General features: G+C 46.8%; 2 protein-coding genes across 7 annotated transcripts; both read left to right on the top strand.

The window, feature by feature from the left end:
- Window positions 1-162: 162 nt before the first annotated feature.
- On the top strand, window positions 163-21,673 carry LOC6594887 (regulator of G-protein signaling loco). 6 transcript variants are annotated; one of them, XM_002019970.2, is made up of 5 exons: window positions 163-393; window positions 475-2,634; window positions 18,699-19,508; window positions 19,570-20,764; window positions 20,845-21,673. In XM_002019970.2, the coding sequence occupies exons 2-5, from the start codon at window positions 484-486 to the stop codon at window positions 21,429-21,431; spliced, it is 4,743 nt and encodes a 1,580-aa protein (XP_002020006.2). In that variant the 5' UTR covers window positions 163-393; window positions 475-483; the 3' UTR covers window positions 21,432-21,673. The 6 variants fall into 6 exon arrangements, with proteins under 6 accessions (XP_002020006.2, XP_026842835.1, XP_026842850.1 ...); XM_026987034.1 differs by having other exon boundaries at window positions 19,570-20,736; window positions 20,845-20,926; XM_026987044.1 differs by lacking the exons at window positions 163-393; window positions 475-2,634 and adding exons at window positions 7,813-7,882; window positions 10,584-11,723.
- Window positions 21,674-21,914: 241 nt separating this feature from the next.
- LOC6594886 (kunitz-type serine protease inhibitor) lies at window positions 21,915-22,372 on the top strand. The gene is made up of 2 exons (XM_002019969.2): window positions 21,915-22,020; window positions 22,081-22,372. The coding sequence occupies exons 1-2, from the start codon at window positions 21,930-21,932 to the stop codon at window positions 22,269-22,271; spliced, it is 282 nt and encodes a 93-aa protein (XP_002020005.1). The 5' UTR covers window positions 21,915-21,929; the 3' UTR covers window positions 22,272-22,372.
- Window positions 22,373-22,608: the final 236 nt, after the last annotated feature.

The following is a 22,608-nucleotide window of genomic DNA, read 5'->3' on the forward strand; positions in this document are numbered from 1 at the left end:
ACCATCGATACTATCGATAGTTCCATCGATGGTTTGACACCTCTACTATACGCTACGCTTGCGCGTTAGGCGTCTTTCAAATTTGTTTTTAACCAACTAAATGGCATTTAAAAAGCGTAAGATTGTCAGCCAGGAGTTATTAAGAGTGTGAAAATGTGAAAATGCTTTTGTCTGGGCATATAACAGATCAGTTTATCACTAGAAAAAGTGTAACAAGATCCGCCTGGTCTGCCACTTCCTCCGTGTATGTATTGTAGTTGTTGCTGCTATTTGATTACATAGCGCGAACGCAGGAGAGCGAGCGAGAGCGCACCATCTGCTATTACCAAAAAGGGGCAGCAACAAACCGCATTCCAGAGAGCGGACACGACGAAACCAGCATCAATGAAAAAGGTGCGTTTGAGAATGGAGCGGCGGCAGCAGCAGCTCTGAAGATGTGTGCCACGATCCACCACTTTGTTACCGTTTTTTCAGTGACCCGCAATGCATCACCATCATCCGCCATTGCCCATAACGGGCACAGCATCTGTGGCAGGGGCAGCAGCAGCGGCAGCGCCAGCGTCAGGCAATCCATCAGCATCGCCAGCCGTGGCATCTGGCTCGACCGCGACGGCATCCACCTCGACCGTCCAGCAGCAGCAGCAGCGGCGCCGCAAAAAGCGTCCCAATTACAACTACAATGGAACCCGCACCGTGGAGGTGCGGCGGGGCTACAATGGCTTTGGGTTCACCATATCGGGACAGCAGCCATGTCGTCTGTCGTGCATCATCAGCAGCTCGCCCGCCGAGCAGGCCGGCCTGCGATCCGGCGACTTCCTCATCTCGGTCAACGGCCTCAACGTCTCCAAGCTGCCGCACGAGACGGTGGTCCAGTTGATTGGCAACTCCTTTGGCAGCATACGCATGCAGATAGCCGAGAACTACTATTCGGACAGTTCGGACGAGGAGAACGCCAATGCCACGCTGCAAATGCAGCGCAGTGCCAGGGGCCAGCTGCTGGCCGCCAGTTTGCGCCACAAGCCGCGCTTCCTGCATCACAAGTCGAAGATGCATCGACTGCGAAATTCGCCACAAAAGAAGCTTCCGCCGGATGCGGTGGAACCAAAGCCAAAGCCAGCACCGCCCACAGATCACTCAACGCTTCGGCCAGTTCTGGAGGACGCCCCGTTGGCGAATCTCACTGGCAAATCGGCGGATGTGGCCAATGTGAGTGCCATGGTGCGGGCCGTCGGTAGTGCGGCGCTGGAGTATCGCGTAATTGTGGGCTATTTGGGCACCATTGAAATGCCCAAGCAGATTTCGCACAGCTCGAAGCTGCAGACGGTGCGCTCCTGCATACGGAAGCTGCGGCAGGAGAAGCGCCAGCCCACCATAGTGCTCATGTGCATCACCCCGGACAGCCTCACGCTGCAAAGCGCCAATGGCGGAGTGCTGGCCACCTATGCCTCATCGAGACTGAACTACGTGAGCTCCTCGTCAGAGAGCGAGAATCGTTTCTTTGGCCTGGTCACCAGCGCCGTGCACAACACCCAAATCGAGGAGGAGTACGAGCCAAATGCAGGCAGCGGCTGTGTTGGCCAACACATCAGCATCTCGCACAGCTGCCATGTGTTTGTGATCGACACAAAGCTGATCGACCACGGCCAGCATCTGCAGCGAGCGCACGAGTTTCGGCTGCAGTGCACCAGGGATCCCATATCGAATCTGTGCCTGGAGTTTCCCAACAACTCGGAGTACGTGGTTAATCTTGTCCGTAGCATGTACACCATGCGCATCCTGCCACCGGCCAGCCGCAGCCATCAGCCGGAGTATGAGGCAGCTGCAGGCGCTGCGGCCGCCGGTGCTGCAGCCCACTCCCCGCAGCCGTCGAACCACAGCGAGATCTCCACAACCACCTCCAACTCGGACTCGGGCATTGGGTTCAACAACGACTGCACCAACATTTCCGATCGCATTCTGGTCGTGGATTTTCTTGGGGCAGGAGCAGCGGCGGCAGTCCATGCGCCAGCAGCAGCACCATCTCATCCGGCCCCAGCCCGTCCGCAGGGGATTGTGGGGATGCCCGACAATCGATTGACCGTCAGGGCCATGCCCGATCCGGCTGCTCATCAAATGTCACCCTCGGACAGCGCCTCGCTGCGTCGTCCGAATCTTTTGGCCAGCTTCAATCTCATCAAAAGCCCGGCCACAAATCTCACATCCACGCGATCCTGTGACGACGTCCTCAATCTGTTTGTGGACGATTCGCCGCGTGTCCTGGCTGGTGTTGCCTCCATGGATGACATATCCCTGCACTCCACTGCCCCATCGCTGGACGAGCCGTCACACATGTTTGTCCATCCTTCGTGCGTGCCGCGCAAGCCACGCCGCTCGCTGGCTCTGGATGCTGCACCCTCGACCCCGCACAAGCTGAGTGTCCAGGTCTTTGGGCAGCCAGGCTCCCGCCACTCCCTGGGATTCGAGGCCATTGACAGCATTCAGTCGTCGGCCGGTGTGGCCAGCATCGAGCCACCGATGGACACTTGGGCCAGCCTACAGAATCTACATAAAACCCCCAAGGATCGCCAGAGTTTGTCCGCATCCTCGTCCACACAGTGCCTACTAGAAGCTACCAACAGTGAACCGGATCTGGGGGTGAGTGCTACAATTTTTGTATTATTTTTTCTTGGGACCGTACCCCTCTCCAATCTGTTGGCGGAAATGGTGATGGTATTCCGCTTTAAATCGTAGAGAATTTAAGAGACTTCTGATTTATATTTAAACTATGTTAAGGGTTTCAGCGGGGAGCTATACGACAGATTTACGAAACCGTTTAATGATACTCCTTTTATGGAGGTCGTCCCTCTTTTAATCTATCTGGAACACCTGGATCAGTCCTATTCAAGCCTCAAATAGTGCACTGGAATTGGGGGATTGATGATTGATTTCTTAATATATTATATCTTTTTATCCACGGCTGTTGTACAGCGTGTGTCCGCCCATTTTGACGCCTAGATCTTATAGAATATATATGGAAGATAGAGTAAGCTATTCTATGTGCAGGCTCTCAATTGGTAAATCTTGTGGCATCCATAATTTCGAAGATATGGGAAAGCTGTAAACGCAGAAACATAACGATCTACCTTATTATCGTAAATAATTGCAATGGACCTGTCGTTTGATGGTTTATCAACTGTAGGGCTCTATATCCATTTCTAAGGCGCAAAAGAATTATAAAAGTGGGATATATGTAGTTTAAGATATGCTATATATAAACGAGGCTATAGAACAGATATCTGTATAAAATGTGCCCTTTTATGGGCCGCTGTTCTCACCCCCATATCTCTCTGAACCGTCCCTGTGGCCAGTACAAAGAAAATATGTTTACCTGGACGCTTGTGGTCCGCCAACTGTTACCTGAGAGCTTCTTTCCCTCCAGAGCTTATCGCTTCGCTCCACTCTCTGGGCCCCCCAGATAAGCGGCAAGAACTCTCCCCACACACAGATACACCATACAGCCATGCGGGAGTACTCGTACAATCAGAGTCCCGGTCCCAGAGTCGGCTGTGGCGTTAGTGTCAGAATAATATTTCCTTTGTCAGCGGCCCGCCGGGTCTCCAGTAGTCGCAGTGCCCGCTTTGCCAATGGGTGATGGGGCAGAGAGCTCCCAATGTCCACGATTCAAGATCTATAGACGAACAAAATTATGGATTTATAGCCATTACTGTTACAACGTTCTAGTCGGGTCGGATCGGATCGTATCGGATCGAATCGGAGCTGTGGCTGTGACTTCGTTTCGATTGTTTGCTCTTATCGGACGGTAAGGGAGCAACGCGTCATAATTCGATGTGAGATAAGAGCGGAAATCGCGTATGATTGTTGTTTTTTGTTGCTAAAAATAAATTGTGCATGACGTCAGAGGCGGTGTGGCGCGTAGGTCGCGACAGAGAGAGGGAGAGGGATAGAGGTTGGGATGTGATGGGATGGAATGGGAATGGGACGGCGGAACGTCGAGCTTAATTCAATCTAAAGCAATTAACGGCATCGATGTATGTATGTATGGTGCTGACCTTTTCGTTTCGCCTGCACACACACACACGCGCAGACACACCTCCCTCCCTCCCTCTCCCACTCTCTGGCAGATAGCGCTTACGTGGGGTGTACTGTACAGAACATTATAACAGTGTGTGTCTGTATCTGTGTATGTGTGTCTGTGCTTTATTCGTAATTTTAGTTTGATTTCTGATTTGACAACACGCGATTTTTCTGCCTCATTTTCATTTTCACTTTCGCTGTGCCCACCGCCGTGTCGTACGAATTCGATGATTATTCGATTATTTATTTTATATATTTACACGAAAAGTTGTCCCATAAAAAGTTCAGTGGAAAGTTCAAGGAGCCCCAGAACAGAACAAAACAGTCAGCGTCATACAATAAGTGCCTTAAAAAACAAAAGTGCATACACTACATATATAAATTACAAACAAAACAAAGAAGACAACAAAAGTGTACAAATTGCAAGTTCAATTGATTAAAAAACAAAAAAGAGAACCAGCTCAATGCAAAAATGTCATTTCGGGAACTCGTTTGCGGCCTGTACTCGGAGGAGAATCCGGTAAGCACACATCGAAATGATATATACGCAAATATATAGTATAAATAACTTCACAGATCTCTTGAGATCTGCATCTGATGAATGATGTCTGGTTTGACCTCTCAAAAGAGGTCTAATTATAATTATACCCATAGCTAACCCCCAAAGACGGGGGTGACTTCAACTCCTATTTCGGGAAATTCTACTAATGGAGTGCTCGTCACACTTTGCTTACTTTTATGGCTATGCCGTGCCGTTCTGTCTCATTGTTTTATCAATCTTGATTCCTATCCCACAACTCACCCAAAAACTGTTTACTTGCAAACAAAATATAATTAGAGAAACAAATAATGGAGAAAGAATGCATGAATGTAGGTTGTGCTTAAGCACGTTCCTAGAACATTTGATATATGTAACTATTTTTTATAAGAAAGCTTACTTTTATTATCGCTTGCCCTAGATAAAGTAAAATACATGAAAATGTCTGGAGTATAGAATTATTCTCAATCAACTTACGGCATTTACTAGTGGGAGAATTCAGTTCTATCGCTTAGATCTTACGCGTAGCGCATAGATCTCTGCCTAGAGCGTGTGTGCCTCTACCAAAATGTTCCGACTGGTCATTTTTCTTTGTAATCTGCGATTCTATAAAGCAGCGTCAATGTAGCGCATCATGCACACAACATGTATGTTGTTTTTGTGAAATTCTTCGGCAGAAGTCGGTTTTGCTGCTCCAGGGAGCAGTTTCCCTTATTCACATGTAACTCGCAATGGAAAAATATTGTGTTGTCGTGTCAGCAATTGTATTTTTCAAGTGCCAACCACTGCCTACCCTCGTATCATTCTTTGGCACGCAATCCGGGGCGAGATCTGCTCGACTGGCCGGCTGTTCCAACAGGTTGACTCCGTCTGTCGGCATTTTGGCGGTAACGAAGCACACTCTGTGGCACATGCCGTCACAGGTGCAAAGGAAGGAAGCAAACAACCCTCGTGCTGCCATCAAAAAGAAGTTAGGGAGAGAGGGAGCGCGGGACTGCACTGGGGGAATGCCTCAAATGAACGTTACTTTGCTTCCCTCCTGATCTCCGCTCCAGTGGCCTCCAGAGTCCACGTCATGGGAAATGAACCTACATTTGACTTTAGTTTTGTTTTTTTTATCAAGTATCTATGTATCTGGCAGGTAGATTCTTGTTTGTAGAACAGTAAGCCACAGGGCGCAGACACCGCGGCCTCTGTCTGTGACTTCGATTACCATTACCAGAGAAACCAGAAACCGAAAAAGCATAATGTATTCCATAACGTATTTGCCAGCTGACGCTGTGGGAATTAGGAGACCTCTAAATACCAGATATTAACCACTTAAATATACCCACACGTAGATAGATAGATACAGATACTCGTATGGAAAGCAGAGCACACTGTAATGTTTTTGTCGCAGACGAACCCCAAGCCCAAGAGTCATTCGGTTTTTGATAATTCCTTATCTCCCGAAAAGAAAGCAACTAAGAATTATTTATTTTTAAAATTCTTTAAATTTAGCCAAGAAAAACAACTACTTGAGGATGTTTGATAGCCACTGAAAAGAAGAATGGAATGGAATGGAACGAACGAATGAATGAAATTAAATGAAGCTGTCCAAAGTACGTCAGACATTTGTTTTTTGCTAACAATAAACACCTTGGGCTCCGCTCCAGGCACGTAACCTGCCAATTGATGATATGACCAAGAGCAGTTGTGTTGTCAGAAAGTTGCGCAGAAAAAAAACCCCAGAAAGCAGACAAGACACATACATAGATGGAGCCAAGGGCTGCGAGGGGTCTACACATATGCGAACGAGGGGATGCTCTATGAAGACAGTGTCATATGATCTCTTAATTGGAATTAATGAATGAATACCATAAAAAACTGAATACTTCGAAAGGAGATCCTTTCTATGTCTCACAAATCATTTTGAATAAGTTACGATATTTCTTTACTCTTCCTATTATTGAACCATTATTTGAATTTCAATAAAGGAAAATTGTTTTGATTTTTGTTCCAAGAAGTTGGCTTACAAATGGGGTGATACTTCCATAATTTATTTAAAGATTTGACTTCATTTAAACCACCCAATAGTTACATCACTGCAAAAAATATTAAGTTCTTGAAACCATTTCCACTGTGTGTTCTTTAGATGAAAAATGTATCATCTAGGATCGATTTATTGCTTTATAAGCAGCTGCTTTTTATAGGGTTTCCTGTGCTGAAAATAGGTTTCATAACAATAATCAATTAGGGATCCATTAGGGGATATTGTCCCAAAAGGTTCCAGAGTTCCTCTAAACATCCCTGGTGGAATGACAAGCAGAATTTTGCCTTGAAACTTTAAGAATTCAGAATAAAATGCATCTAGAAGGAAAGTATTACAAATGTATGCTATCTAACACCTCAGTAACTGGTTGGAGAAACTTTTTTTAAAATATTCACCTGCCGAATCGCACTTGGAGGGAAAAGGGTCAACGAATGTGTTCGTTCCCTTATGGAAAATTTGTGTGTGTCAATTTATTGACTGTGTCCTAGTGAAACAAAGGCATACAAAATCGAACAAATATCCCCATTTAATATAAAAAGGAGTCTTTATATTTTAAGCAGCTCATAAAGCCCTAAATGGATGTAAAATACTCCTGAACCGCCTGGCAACTGTTTTCAAGTGACTCATCATAGCCAACACCACTCCCAGGTGCAGGGTATGTGTATCCATAAAATAGCCTGCAATTTCAGAGCAAAATATTGCGCCACAACCATCGGTGGCAAGTGCATTCGCAGGGAGGGAGAGAAACACCTGACTCTGCGGATCGGTTCGGATCGGTTTCCACCCTGCTGCTGGCTCTCGTGTTTTACTGCCAAGTGAATAAATGACTAATGGATCAAACAACAACAACAATATTGTAGAACAGAGCGAAAGCAGTGGAAACCGCTTTTGTAAACCGCCCCTGTTCCAGTGACAGTGCCATCGCCGCCAAGTGGCGATCAAAAACGCGCGCGCACGCGCTCTCTGTCTCTTTCTTTCGCTTGTGGTTCTCCCTTCGGCCACTGGACAGACAGCCAGACAGCTGCTTCTGCTGCTCAGTCGCTGTTTCAGCTGGTTGGCATTCACCAAGAGCCAAGTTAACAACGGGCTAAGCATTAACACGGACTCACAAACTCTGAGTCAGTCGCCGAGCGCAGTTCATTCCGATCAGCAGCAACGCGCGCTGCTAAAGTCGCGCAAGTTATTAATAAACGGCCAATATTTACCCCGACTGAACGACGACCCAGACCTGAATTTGTGTATGTCTAAAAATTCAGGCGCACACACACCTCCTCCCCCACAAGCCACACACCACACACTCCAGACCCCATCCATCCATCGGATCCATCAGAATCAACAAAAACCCACAAAAACAATCGCCTCTCCTCCCTTAAGAAAACAAAAACAAGTTCAATTTTTGCAGTCAATTGAACTTTTGGCGGCCTGATGCCAAAAATAGATCTCTCGCTCAATAACAAAAAACAAAAACAAACATGCGATGAAACCTGGAATTCCGTTCGTTTTATAAACTCTGTGCAAAAAGTTCCATTCAATTACGATCCTAACATTATGCTGCAAAACATTCCTGAAGAATTGCCTTGGGTAGAAAATCATAAATAATCAAACAAATAAAATTCCCCATATCCCCAATCGACGTCATAGCTAAAATCACGCGAAATTAAAAGCACACAAGGGAAACGCGGACAAAACGCACTATTAATTCGCAGAACATATGAAGAAGCGCTAGGAAAACGCACCTGAAACGCACGCGTACAAAGAAGAAACGCTAGAAAAGCGCGTACAAAGCGCACTCGAAACGCTTGCAAATCGCGCAAAAGCCTATGCCAAAACGCACTGGAAACGCGCAGAGCTTATTGAGGAACACTGAGAAAACGCTAGAGAACCGCTTCAAAAACGCCTCATTCTAAAAATACTCGTTTGGGGCAAATATTTGCCCTATGAATCGGCGGTAATTTCCCCTTAGACAAATTTGATGAATGACCCCGTGGGTGGGTGTGTGGTGTGTGTGTGTTTTTATAAACTTTCCGCAGAATAAACAATAAAAAAGTGAAATTATCCAAAAAAAATACCAGAAGTGCAATTAAAACGCAAAGTATCCGCCAGCCCAGCCAGCCTCTTGTGGAATTTTTTAGCCAGAATTGATAGCCTGCCAAATCGACTGATCCTCCGCTTTTCCGCAGCCCCATGAGACAGCCGCTCCCCAGCCCGAGAGAACCGACAGCGCCCCACGAGCGGGTCTTATTTATTCGCTTTGGGTGTAAACGCAGGCATTATTCCACTTAAAGATCGAACAATTGAAGAGCCATTTCCACTTAAACGCCAAAAATAGTAGACCCTCAGAATTTCCAATTTTCGACATTCATTGGAATAGCACCACCCCACCAGATTTATGTGATTCCTGTGGAATTTCCACGAAGCGCCACTTTTGATGGATAGAAAATTGCAATTGTATTGAATGATGCCGGTGGCGATTTCCTGTCTTAATGATGTCACACTTTTGTGGCGCAAGCAAGAGAGGGAGAGATCTTTGATGTATTCCGTTTCGATCGGATGAGATCTCTCTAGAAGTTAGTCAGAAATAAATGGGAATATGGATGGCCGTTGCCTGCCGCCTCATAGCATCTCATCGCAACGCTTATGACGTGATTTGAGGGAACAATGGCCGAGCTTTGACGTTTGGGGTGATTCCAGAGACTTTTCCGAATCGTAATCCCCCCATGGACTGCGGGGCTGCCTCGTTCGAGTGATAAGGCCACGACTTTGCCTCAAATTTCTCTGGAAATGGTGCCCTCTTTTTCATTTTGGTCACGATTGTGGAGGCCCTCTCCTACAGGTTTTTGTGGGTCAAAGCCTTTATGTTCTTAAGATGGTATTTACACGTGGATTTCTTCTACCTTTGATACTTTGATAAGGAATTTCGGCTATTTACCCTATTTGGAGGCCTGTTTTTATGTTTTTTATTGGTTATGCGTAGAACTCGTGACCTTATTCTATATATTTGTTGGCCATAAACAAGATAATTTTGATTCGAATTTCTTTTGTTTGGATTATGATTTTTCATTTCTTTTTTCTGCGGACACGGGGGAAACCTCGTGAGCGGCATCCCACACATTCGATTGCGTAAAGCAAATTGCACACTCACTCGGATCTCTCGTTATGGCCACGATTAAGTGACGCACACCATCCAAATGCGAGGAGTGGGAGGGGGGCTTCCATTAGACAGCCCAAGTGACAATTTCCGTCACGCCAGAGTCTCTCAGTCCAGCCCCTCTGCCTCTTCTCGGAGCTTGGGGTCTGCATTCCCTGCCTCCCTCCAGTCATTCCGACTCATTCGATATGCCGGGCACGAGTCTCGGCCAGGCCCCAAAGAAAGCAGAAAGCTATAAAACACACAGCCAAAGATAGCGAATCGAAGCTTAGAATACCCTGGAACAGACAGCAGAGGGCACAGCAGAGGTCTCTTTGGAGCCGGTTTCGCTCGATGATTCACTCTTAAGGAGCATTGCAGCCTCCCACTAAAGGCTTTAATACTCTTTAATGCCATAAAAAGAAGCCTCGAGGAATGGCAAATGGCATCTGTGAATGTGGCTATGGCTGTCGCCATTGATGGCTTTGGCTGTGTCTCAAGTGCGCAGGCGCCCACTCCACGTGAGCCACTGGGAAGCACCACAGAGAACAGTTCTCCAATTTGCATGCCAGATGGAAATGGCTTTTCCCCCTTTCGAATTTCCACTTGCTTCCATATGTGTGTGTATGTGTGACGCCATTCGTTCGCCAAAAAAGTTTACCTTTCGATTGCCATTTGGCTAGGAAAATTCAGTCGAATGCGAACCGCCAAGCAGCGCGAACGTGTGGCCTAAACTTTGCGTTTTAATTGCCAGAAAATAAAGAAAAGAATAAGTGTGTTTAACATTTCCCCCAATTACACGTACCATTTAGCCCGGAGACATGAACAATCGCAATATAAATTCCACAAAAATACCCATAATAAAAAGCAACAAAAGCAAAAGCACCACCGATACGAGTGCCGGTGAATCCATAGCCAGCATGGTGGAGCGCTTCGTCCAGTCTTTGAGTCAGCTGAACGACTCGGGGACCTTTGACAGCAGCTTCGAGATCAAGCGGATCCAGCAGACTCCCAAAGGGCACCAACATCAACAGCATCATCGTCATCGCTGCCTCACGGAGCTCGATCGCGAGAATCTGACGCGATTTGTGCGCGAGTTTGAGGAGCGGCAGGCGAGCAGCACACCCAAAGCGAAATCCAAGCCGGCCAAGAGCAGTTCCCCCTTCATTTGCCGCAAGGCGAGGGAGATCTATCACAGTGCCAGCGGCCGACGCAGTGCATCGCCACAAATAAACATCAGAGAGCCCCAAGAGGAGCACCAGCTAAAACAGAAGGAGGAAGAGGAACAGCAGATCCTGGCCACCCGAAAATATGCCGGAGCAGAAGATCTAATGCCACCGCCCATGGCTCTGGCCCGTGTCCAGGCGGAGCGTCGCAGCTGCCGCAGTGCCGCACGTGTGCTGCAGTTCTTCAGCTCGGCGGCCAAGAGGCGCTCCTGCAGCCGCAAGCTGAGCGAACCCGAGGCCGACAGCAGGGCCAGTTCGCCCGTACTCCTGCGCGTGAGTCCCAGCCACCAGGCGGAACAGGAGCAGGAGCAGGACCAGGAGCGGATGCTCGGCTGCGTGCCACTTTCTACAGCCACAGCAACGGGGGCCACTGGCTCCGAGGGCGAGGAGGAGGATGATGAGGAGCACGACGACGGCATCAGCTCGGCCAGCTCGAATATCACATCCCAGTCGGGTGGCTCCAACAGCCGCAACATCTCCCCGGACTCCTCCTTCGAGATGCATGCCCCACTGCTACCCAGCTTCAAGGTGACGCCACCGCGAGCCGTCTGCAAGGCGGGAAAGAGTGCGGCCTACGAGTTTGCGCGCTTCCTGCGGGGCTCCTTTCACGCCAAACGCGCCTCCGTGACGACGGGCCTCCGCCGGTCGCTCAGCGATCCGGATGCAGTGCAGCAAATGGACTTCAGCAAGCCCCCCGTCCTGGGCGATGCCACAAATGTCATACGCGTGAGTCACTTTTAGATCTCAATGCACACACAGCACTCCTCCACTGTCATGAATGAATCCATGTATATCCATCTCCTTCGCATCGATTGTCCACCAGCTGGCGGCAATCTATTCCATTGTTTACGCTCTTACTCTTGATAATTATTTCACTGGAAGCAGTGTTTATTTACGCCCGAGTCGTCGTCCATCAATTCCCTAGAATATGGGGCCACCGTTACGGACGTCCATATGGACGCACCTTGGCTTCCAGGGAACCCCTGCCAAATACAATTGCCCGAAAGATTCCCCCATGATCTTTGTACTCTTAAGACTTGAATGTGTTTATTTTGCGATCATTCCGGGTCGTTGGATCGCTGGATTATCGCCGCTGCACCTTAGATTACGCCATTTAGTTATAGTTTACGAGTATTTCGCACAATAAAATTCATTTGTTTGTAAATATCGCATATACATCATCGATTTCTTCAAAGTGGAGGCTGGAGTTCTGGACAAAATCACAGGGAATTTTAATTGAGGAAAGAACTTTACTCAATCATGATGCTCCTTTGCCTCTGATTTGTGGTTTCCTTTTGGGAGGTCTTTTGCGTCTTTAATCTGGTCTAGACTTTCGCTAAAGAGAGAACAAATCTGGGTATTTTCCACTTAAGAAAAAGTAAGAGAACAAAATGGTTTCCCTATCGAAAATACAGCAAGGGCTTGAGCAATTTTGTCTGCTCAAAGGAGATACTTTTTCAAAAATATATATTCATCGAAGGCGTTGGTATTCCGCGTCTGTGAAGATAAATATCTTAAGGAAGGAAATGCTGAACATTTCTGAAGAAAATTCCTTCTATGTGAGGCTTTAAGGGTTCCTTCGTAACAATTACCTAAATTGAAGAGTAGAATATTTGTTTGGCTTTAAAAGATGTCCGTTTCAGAGAAAGGATATATCAAATGTACAAATAGAACCGGGAAAAAGCCCATAAAAAATGGATCTTTTACTGCAAGAATATTTTTTATTGTTACCCCAAACCGACCGAGGGCAGTGCCGCATGACGCGCGTCATGTGTCACGGATCATCAGGAAACAGCTGTAGCAGCAAAATGGGACAAAGAATATATTTGATTGATAATCAGTAAGATTCCAATTATTTTTATAGTATCCTATCTTTCAAGGAAATCTTTTGCTTTCCCCACAGCTTTGATTGCATCATTCATATGCAAATTTGAATTTGAACACCTCGTGGTTTTAAAACACCCACTGATTCATTCATATTTGATGGGTCTGCCCACTCTAAGTACTCAAAAACATTGTTTGCCATAATGACTTTCTAATGGTAGATATTTTATATTGGCAGCGCGTGCCACATTTCACTTTTCAAAATTCACATATTTATACACCCGTTTCGGATGAGTCGTCGTGAGTGCTGCGGCCTACACGATCATCCGTTTCCATTCATCAATAAAGAAATTAAGTAAATATTCTATACGCGACGGGGACCAAGCCCAGCCCCCATCCTCAGTCTTCGGTCGTAAAAGAGTTTTTCGGGCAGTTGTAAAAATTCATTGAACAAACACAATTCAATTCGAATTGTATGTTCTCTTCCGCCTGGAGCATATTCAGAACACGCATATGACCCGCATAGCCGTCCCATAAAATTAAGGGGGAAAAAACAGAAGCAACAGAATGCCGGATATATTTAATTTAATGCACAACCACACACGCAACTGTTCAACAAAATATATGTGAAATTCTGGCTGCACTTTGGGGGATCGAAACAATGCGAAAACGGCAAAAAAAACCATAGGAAAAATATGCGTAAATTGGATAAAATTATTCTATGATTCTTTCGGGTTTTTGCTCGTGGAAATTGTCTAAACAAATCATAAATAACAGTGAAATTATCGACACACGCAGGCAAGAAATTTCTCCATGTCTTTTCACTACGTATCTCTGGGCGTGCACCCCATCCCCCTCTCAGGCCTATGGATATCTGCAAATTACTTAATTTATCAACCAAATGCGCAGCAGAAACAGCCAGCCGCCCGCATTCCATTGTTCGTGGGGCATTTTCTCCATTCGGGCGGCATTTTAATTATTCCATTCCAATTGTCTAGCTCTTTGTTTACAGCACATTTTCGAATCGTTTAATTTATTTGCACGCGTTTTTGGCTATATTTAGCGCAATTTATTCACTCGCTAGACGGAATTTTTCGCTCAGTTACCGTTTTTACCTCGTTAAGCGTTTTCCACTGCATACTTATATGGGCACTGGAATTGCCGCCTAAACAAAACATTTGTGTTAAATTGAGCAAAAATACACAAAAAAAGGAATGGGGCTTAGTGGCTTAATTAATTGGCAAAGCAAAAGGCCATTTAATTAAAGCAAAGACAGCGGCAGCGGCAGCGCAGCAGCTGCTACATGCGAAAAATGCGTCACGGGAGAGCGAGTTCGAAACTCGTAGTTCGAAATTCGAAGAGAAGCTTGATCGCCAACGGCAAGGTCTGTAAAAATAGGGTGAGGTATTGCTAAGGCGCTCTCTTACGATAAACTGTATTTTGTAGTTGAAATGCTTCTGATATTTCTGTACTCTCTTCATTATATAAACAAGTTTTGGGTCGACGACCGATATTCACAAGCACGTAAATTCTTGATAAATCGCGGTCCATCGAGGGTTTTTTGTTGTTGCTGTGATGGTTGCAGGCCTGCTTTGAGGGCAGATACACTGTACAGACTTTATGAAAGCATAAGTACCTTGAAGATCGTATTTGCCTTCCCTTCTTTTTATAGGCCTTGCACTCAGCCAGCTGTTGTGTGCTGGCCTCTCTGTCACTCACACTCGCTCAATAAGTCTCCATCTCTGTCCCTCTTTATCTCGTTGCTCTTGTATCTGTATCTGGTCGTACGGGCTAACGGCTAAAATAATGCCTCAGATTTTCGATCGCATTAAGTTTGAATCGTTGAGGCTTCGAGTACGACGCGGTAATTCCGTGACGCGGTGCGGATTTCGTTGCAGCGGGCAAGAAAAAGTGTGTGAAAAAAAATGAATACATATATGTGTGTTGTTTGAATGGAATGAAGCCATTACTACTCGTCTTATAAAGCCAAAGAGCAAAAGTGTACAGTGAAGTCCGCTCCAACGACTGATGTGATCGTGGAAAAGTAGAGTGACAAAAAAGGCACGTTTTCGCTTTCTTGCACACACACACGCAAAAACTTGGCCAATACCACACCTTTTGGCAGAACCCGCTTGGAATACCAAAGAAGAAACTGAAATTAAAAATAAAACATAGAGAAGACACAAAAGCCGCGAACACATCCATCGCCGGGTAGGTTCTGGCAGACCTACTACGGGTTTAACAACTCTTATGGTTAGTTTATCATTTGCATTCCTAATGGAACCGTACCCCGAAACACCGCCCCCACCAACCCGACGACCAGCGCTCACTTTATTTTCAATCAGCCTTTGTCACAGAGACGCCTTTCCTCAGATAAGATTCGTTTTCATTGTTGTATTGCCACTCCATACAGCCATAATGCATATAGGAATGTGAATATGTATTCGTATGTATATGGATTGTGTGAACCATATAAGGGTTTGCTGTATGATTTATCAGTAATTCTTTGAATTTCTGGCACACTTCGGGGAACTTCTACTACAACAACAACAGCAACTGGATCCTGTGACTGTGACTGGGTCTCTTGTGAAATTCTACATATGTACATATTTCGTGTAATTCCAAGACCTTTGCCATCATATTTGATATCATATATGTATTATTTGCTTGCCATGAGTTCACTCTGTTTATCGCCTCGAATACTCGAAACATTTCTCAAGAAACAGATATGCGTGTTATTTGCTTGGTGTACTATCTGCGGGGGGAAATATACCATACATACTACCATGTAGTACGTGATATTTTGACGCCTCCAATCGAAAAGCTGTTCTAGATTATGAACGATAGCGCCACTCGCACCATCAGCCACTTGTTGAACAAAGAAAGAGCCACATCCAAAATAATTTAGAGAGGTACTTGGAGCGGATTAATCGGAGTCGTTGTTGGGATTCCTGTTCAGCTTTCTCCATAATACGAGCACCACAAACACACAGAAACCCTTCATTGAGTGCCACACAATTTTCCCCTCATGGCCAGTAGACCATCAAATATTTGCTCTTTGCGGTGTCTCCACCGACGACCGGCTCCAGGCTCCAATTACCAGAGCTCTGCTAATTAAGTGCCACCCCGAGAGTTGCATCCAACCAAGAGGCGACAGCTTGGCAATCTCTTTACATTGTACATATATAGAATATATGTACAGATAGGGAGATCAAGTTCATGTGGCCATCGACAGTGCGATTAGCCGCCTGGGTTGTATATAGAGAAATTATCCTATGGATAAATAAAATAAGTATAAAAAGAGTGGTAACCTGAGCCGTAAGCCATTGAAGATAATTTACTCGTGGGATTTTGTTTGTTTGTTTTGTCCCCCTAGTCTGTCCCCATCTGTTGTTTTCCGCTGAATGCAAACTTATAGGCGGCTGGCTCAATGACTTGCTTGACAGCAGTCGGCGGGGCCGAGAGCTGGAGCGCGGAGTCTACGCCCATGAGATGATGACTCTAATATGAAGAGAGGCAAAAGAGAGGCCATGTAAATGTGAATGTACCCACCGCCACCATCATCACAATCATCATCATCATCATCATCGTCGTCGTAGCAACCATTTCAGCACCGGGAAATGTCCAAGTCAGTGTCCACTGAAGCGTAGAAATATGCCGGGCCCTGGTCGGCTGTTGTAGGAGTGGTGGTGCGGAGCTGTTTGTTGTTGCACGCGGGTATTATGATTTTGACCAGATGTTTGCCAAAGCAGAAAGAAGAGAAGAAAGGATTTACGATCCCATAAAGTACATAAATATTTGTAAATACATACATATGTATGTATTTATGTAAATATATACATACATATGTGTATGTATGATTTGCTGGAGCAGCATTCAAGCCCTCTTTTTGTTCTACTCTAAACTTCTCAAAGATTTCTCATCGAAACTTTGGAAATACCCTTTTTTGGAGCAGCATACATATGTCAGAACTAGACTACGATCGATTGATTTTATGATATAAAAACGCTTCTTTCGTTCTATAAGTTTCTACATAAATCTGCTGTCCAATAGCTTCATTAGCACCTAAGCAGATTCAAGGGTATCCCATGCTTCGATCGCAGAAGTTACTCTCTCCCACCCTCCCTCCTCTCTCTCTCTCTGTCTTGCTTTTTGTGTGATTTCTTGGCGGTGGAGGCCGTAATTGTTGCTTACTCTTGCGTTTTGCGTTGCCGTTGCATTGCGTTTTCGCTGCCTAAATTCATTGTTTTTGTTTTAGTTTTAGCTTCCTCTGTTTTCTTTGCGATTTCTGTGAGTCTGTGCTGCGCCGCCGCGGAGTCGACAATTTGTGAATTGGCTGCCGTTTATTTATTTTAATTATTTTCTTTGGCAAATTGCTCATTTCCTACTTACTGAATGGTTACCCTCGCCAGACCCCCCCTCTCCCCTACCCATCCATGGCTATTGTTTGGCAATCAACGCTGATTTATGCCTGGTTTCGCTGCTGTCGCATTGTTGCTGTCACTCTAGCGGTGAATGTGTACATCTGTCCCATGTAGGTGTATGTATGTCTGTCCCACTCTGGCTAGTTGTCTCCAGGGGATGTTCGAAAATTAGTGCAGAAAATGCTTCGAATCTCGAATCTAAACAAAAAACTATAACTTCAATCCGTGAGGGTATCTAAACTCGCGACTCTCAAGGCTAGACTTTTCTTTCCGTTTCCCCTTTGGGAGATTTTTGAAGATTTGTGACCCCCGAAACAACAATTGCCTGTTGAGGAGGGGCCCAGCCAAAGCCCCAGAGAATCTCAAGTGCAGTTTAAGTAGTTTCAAAGAGTTTTGTATATTTTTTGACCCACATTTGCATTTGTCATGAATATTTTGCTCTTATCACAGCATTTTTTATGTGTGTTGCGTCACAAGAAATCTTTGGTGGAAACTTTAAAATATGCGCAATTGGAATTCTTTCGCAATCAGGCCTCGGAGAAAGCTTCCAGTTAAAAGTGCACATGTGATATATCATTCAATCTATTATTATATATGTTTGCCCCGTCATCTGTGTATTCTCCTAAATTGGTAGCCCGTGTGTCCCACGTATCTCAAAGGCCATACAAATTGGTTGTCTATTAATGAATGAAAATTGCTTTTGCCCCTTTATGGATGGATGGATGTTTGAATGAATTGTTGTTTAGACTGAAATCCAACCGGAAATGTTTCAAAATTTTCTCTTTTATCTATGTATCCACACACGAATGAATACTCATACGAGTGTGTGGTTTTTCGGAGTCCCCGAGTGAGTTATGACTTCTGCGAAAACCGAGGTTGGAGAACAAACGAAAACGATGGGTATTTCGGCTGGGGAATTCATTAATCTTTGGGAACAAAAAGCTATCGTTAAAAGTCGGTGGGAAATGCATAAATACGAAATAGAATAGAGGTATGGGAGGGTTCCTTCATCTCTGACAAGCGATTATCGTTCGTTGCAAGTGCAGTAAATGGAATGGCAACCAACAAGGGAAGGGCATCATCATCATCAGCATAGCTCTACAGAACTGGAGCTCAGACAATTGTTGGGACGGGAAGGGGGAGGGAAATGGAGCTGCGGACCGGGGACTGCTTGTTGCATGCGTTGCATTGCACAAACAAATTTATGAGCTAACTTGAAAGTTCAAAAGTTTATCGTGTTTTTTGTGTCTGACCATGATAATGACAGAGGCCTGTACATAGATGGAATGGAATGGAGTGGAGTGGATTACTCACTCGCGTGTCTACAATTTGTAGTCTGTTAATTCGGTTCTGTGTTCTTCCACTTCCTATACTTGTTTTTAACTACTTTATTACGCACCAAAAACAACGTCTCAAATTTTCATGTATGTTCTTTCTTTTCGTACGAACACAGAACCGTGCTCTGCCCGCCAATGCCTCGCCCTTCCGACGAGCCTGGGGTCAGTCTTCATTCCGTACACCGCGCTCCGACAAGGGGGCCAAGCAGCTGCAGCCCCACCAGCAGCAGCAGCAGCAGTCGTCATCGCCGCTGGTGAGACGCACTGCCTCGATGAACGCCTCCGACAATGATATGTACATCAAGACCCTGATGCTGGACGACCTGAAGACGTCGACACGGAGCCAGCAGCAGCTGAGCCTGCTGCAGGTGCCCAAGATCCTGACCACGCCGGCGCCACCGTCCGCTATATCGGTAAGCGCAGAGACAGCCGCCGCCGCTGACAACCTGCCAGACAATGGCAGTCCCAGCAGCTGGGGCGGATCCTTCGAGCGAATGCTGCAGGATGCCGCCGGAATGCAGACCTTCTCCGAGTTCCTCAAGAAGGAGTTCTCGGCGGAAAACATTTACTTTTGGACCGCCTGCGAGCGCTATCGCCTGCTCGAATCGGAGGCGGAGAGGGCCATTCAGGCGAGGGATATCTTTGGGAAGCATCTGGCGAACAGCAGCAGCGATCCCGTCAACGTGGACTCCCAGGCCCGCAGTCTTACGGAGGAGAAGCTCGCGAGTGCCGCACCGGATATCTTTGCTCCCGCCCAGAAGCAGATCTTCAATCTGATGAAATTCGATAGCTACCAGCGCTTCATACGCTCCGATCTCTACAAGAGCTGTGTGGAGGCCGAGCAGAAGAACCTGCCCCTGCCATACAGCGGCGCCGATCTGGACGAGCTGCTGAAGACAAATTTTCACTTAGCTGCCTCCTCAAAGGTGAGTGTTTTGCATCCACGATTGATTGCCAGAATGTTCCCTAATTTCTCTCTTTTGGCAGCTCAAGAAGTCGGTCAGCAATGCCGAGGATCGTCGCCGTAAGAGCCTACTCCCATGGCACCGCAAGACGCGGAGCAAGTCCCGCGATCGCACGGAGATCATGTCCGATCTGCAGAGCAGCTCTTTGATGCCAGCGCCGCCGTTGCCGCCACCGACTCTGTTGTCCAGCGCCTCGCTGAAGATCGCCTCGGGTCAGAATTCGTTGAGTGATCTGCACAGCTCGCGCTCCTCCCTGTCGTCGTTCGATGCCGGAGCATCCGGCGGCCATGGCGCCAGTGCGGAGAGCGTGTGCTCCCTGTGTCGTGTGATCCTAACGGATGGAGCCACCACCATTGTGCAGACGCGTCCCGGGGAGACGGTGGGACAGCTCGTAGAGCGGCTGCTGGAGAAGCGGAACCTCGTGTATCCCTACTACGACATTGTGTTCCAGGGCAGCACCAAGTCCATCGATCTGCAGCAGTCGTCGCAGCTGCTGGCCGGCAAGGAGGTGGTGATCGAGCGCCGAGTGGCCTTCAAGCTGGATCTGCCCGACCCGAAGGTGATCTCCGTGAAGAGCAAGCCCAAGAAGCAGCTGCACGAGGTGATCAGGCCCATACTGACCAAATACAACTACAAAATGGACAACGTGCAGGTGATAATGCGCGACACTCAGGCCCCGCTCGACCTCATGCAACCGGTGACGATGGCCGATGGCCAGCGGCTGCGCATCGTTCTGCTCCAGTCGGATTTTCAGTGCGGCGGCGGCAGTAATATGCCGCCGAAGCAGACTAAACCAATGAAGCCGCTGCCGCCCACGGCACAGGCGCACGCACAGGGACAGCTGGACGAGCTGACGAACAAGATGTTCAACGAGCTGCTGCAGAGCAAGGCGGAGGCGGCGGCCAGTGACAGGTCGAAGCCCCAGCCCAGTGATCTATGCTCCATGAAGTCCAACGAGGCGCCCTCGGAGAGCTCCTCCTCCCTGTTCGAGAGGATGCGGCGGCAGCAGCAGCGCGACAACATTCCTGGCAGCAAGCTGCCCAAACTGAAGAAGAAGTCAACAAGCAGTCAACATTCCGAGGAGACAACTGCCAATCCCTCCTCCTCCTCCTCTCTGGTGGCGGCGGCGGCAGCAGCAGATCCCAAGAAGCCCATCATTGCAAAGCTGAAGGCGGGCGTGAAGCTGCAGGTGACCGAGCGAGTAGCTGAGCACCAAGGTGGGTAGCCGTAGCCCCCTGCAGTGCCCCTTGAACGAGAACCGCTAGACTAAACACTCCCTTCCATTCTGATTTCACAGATGAACTACTCGAGGGCCTGAAGCGGGCACAACTGGCGCGCCTGGAGGATCAGCGGGGCACTGAGATCAACTTTGATCTACCCGATTTCCTGAAGAACAAGGAGAATCTCAATGCAGCCGTCTCCAAGCTGCGCAAGGTGCGGGCCAACCTGAGTCCCGTCACCAGCAAGGTCCCGCCCAGTCCCACAGAGATCCCGCAGCCGGCGCCACGCCTCTCCATCACGCGCAGCCAGCAGCAAGTATCTCCCATGAAGGTGGACCAGGAGCAAGAGACTGAATTGCCTGTGGACACGCAGGATCAAATTGAATTTGCCAAAGCGCCGCCACCGTTGCCGCCAAAGCCAAAGGTACTGCCCATCAAGCCATCCAACTGGGGAGTGGCCGTGCCGCAGACAGCCGGAATCTACTGCAACAAATACTCCCCCACCAAACAGGTCCCAACGTCGCCCACGACAAAGGTTGCTGTGGTCTCCGCAGCGGCCTTTGTCAGCAAAATTCCCCTGGACATTGGACGCAAGACGCTGGAGGAGGCGGCGGCGGGCACGCGGTGCGCCTACCTGGACGAGCCGAGCAGCAGTTTTGTGTGATACTTCCTGGATTCCCTATTCCCCATGAATGGAATTGGCATTGTTTTTAACTGGTCCTGAAATGCTTATGTACATATATATCTGCACTATTTATTGATACCCGAACTCTCTCTGTTGAATGAATGTCCACCACATGACCAACCATGACCATGAGCCTTCTATGTAATCTTCAATAACTAGCAACCATAAGCCCTTAGTTTAAACATTTTGTATAAATATACAACAAACATATGCATATAAAACGTGGAAAATTGTTATTTCTAGATTAAGAATATGTGTATATCTTCCACTTGGGTAGATGAAACAGTTTTCAAAGCTTTTCAAAGCCTATGAAATATTTTGGAAATACATTTTATAATGAGGCAAGTGTTGGCGCTTAAAAACAAAACTGAAACACATTTCCCATTAGAGATCCAAAGTTCCCATTTTAAGTGTCCGTATATAAAGGCCCGTTGGCCGTTTCTGTAGTAAACAGTTTAGAAAATAAACCCTCAAGCGATGGTGAAGCTAATGCTGAATTTTGCGATTCTAAGCCTGCTGCTTTGTCTGGCATCAGCAACCAAAAAGGAGTTGCTTGAGCACCGAAAGAGTAAGTGAAAACTACGAGTGGATGAACTTTTGATAATTCAACTGTGATACTTCTCTACAGAGATTTGCATGCAACCTAGCGACTATGGCAGCTGCAAGGAAAGACGGTTGCGATGGTATTACGATCCAACGGCCAACGCCTGCAAGCCCTTCACCTATAGTGGCTGCGGTGGAACCTACAATCGATTCGAACGCGAAACCGAATGCTGGAACTATTGTATGGACCCGGATATCTTTTACGAAACTAGCTAGGGATTCCATAAGTTTTCCCATGTACAAAGAGATGGATGTGGAATTGGTGGATAATATCTATTGAATAAACCGTATTTGCTTTGAAATCTTCAGCTATCAAAGATGCAGCAAAGTGTGTCAGTTGCTACCGATTATATCCTCTGTATATGTAAAATGGAAAACTAGTATAAATATATGGTATATGCATTTAGTATCTTTTAATCAACTTACTTATTTAATAAACATTTTAACGAGGCAAGTGTTTGCCTGAAACAGATTTCCCATTAGATATTCCAAGGGCTCCATTTCAGCGGCCGTCTATAAAAGGCTGTTGACCATTTGTGGAGCAGTCAGTTGA

This window comes from Drosophila persimilis, unplaced genomic scaffold (assembly GCF_003286085.1).
Source record: "Drosophila persimilis strain 14011-0111.01,24,50 unplaced genomic scaffold, DperRS2 tig00000000-arrow-pilon, whole genome shotgun sequence".
NCBI classification, from domain to species: domain Eukaryota; kingdom Metazoa; phylum Arthropoda; class Insecta; order Diptera; family Drosophilidae; genus Drosophila; species Drosophila persimilis.

Coding starts and splice junctions, on each gene's coding strand:
- LOC6594887 (XM_002019970.2), top strand. CDS start 484: ATGCATCACCATCATCCGCCATTGCCCATAACGGGCACAGCATCTGTG. Junction 2,635..18,698: donor ACAGTGAACCGGATCTGGGG/GTGAGTGCTACA, acceptor GTACGAACACAG/AACCGTGCTCTGCCCGCCAA. Junction 19,509..19,569: donor ACTTAGCTGCCTCCTCAAAG/GTGAGTGTTTTG, acceptor CTCTTTTGGCAG/CTCAAGAAGTCGGTCAGCAA.
- LOC6594886 (XM_002019969.2), top strand. CDS start 21,930: ATGGTGAAGCTAATGCTGAATTTTGCGATTCTAAGCCTGCTGCTTTGT. Junction 22,021..22,080: donor GTTGCTTGAGCACCGAAAGA/GTAAGTGAAAAC, acceptor ACTTCTCTACAG/AGATTTGCATGCAACCTAGC.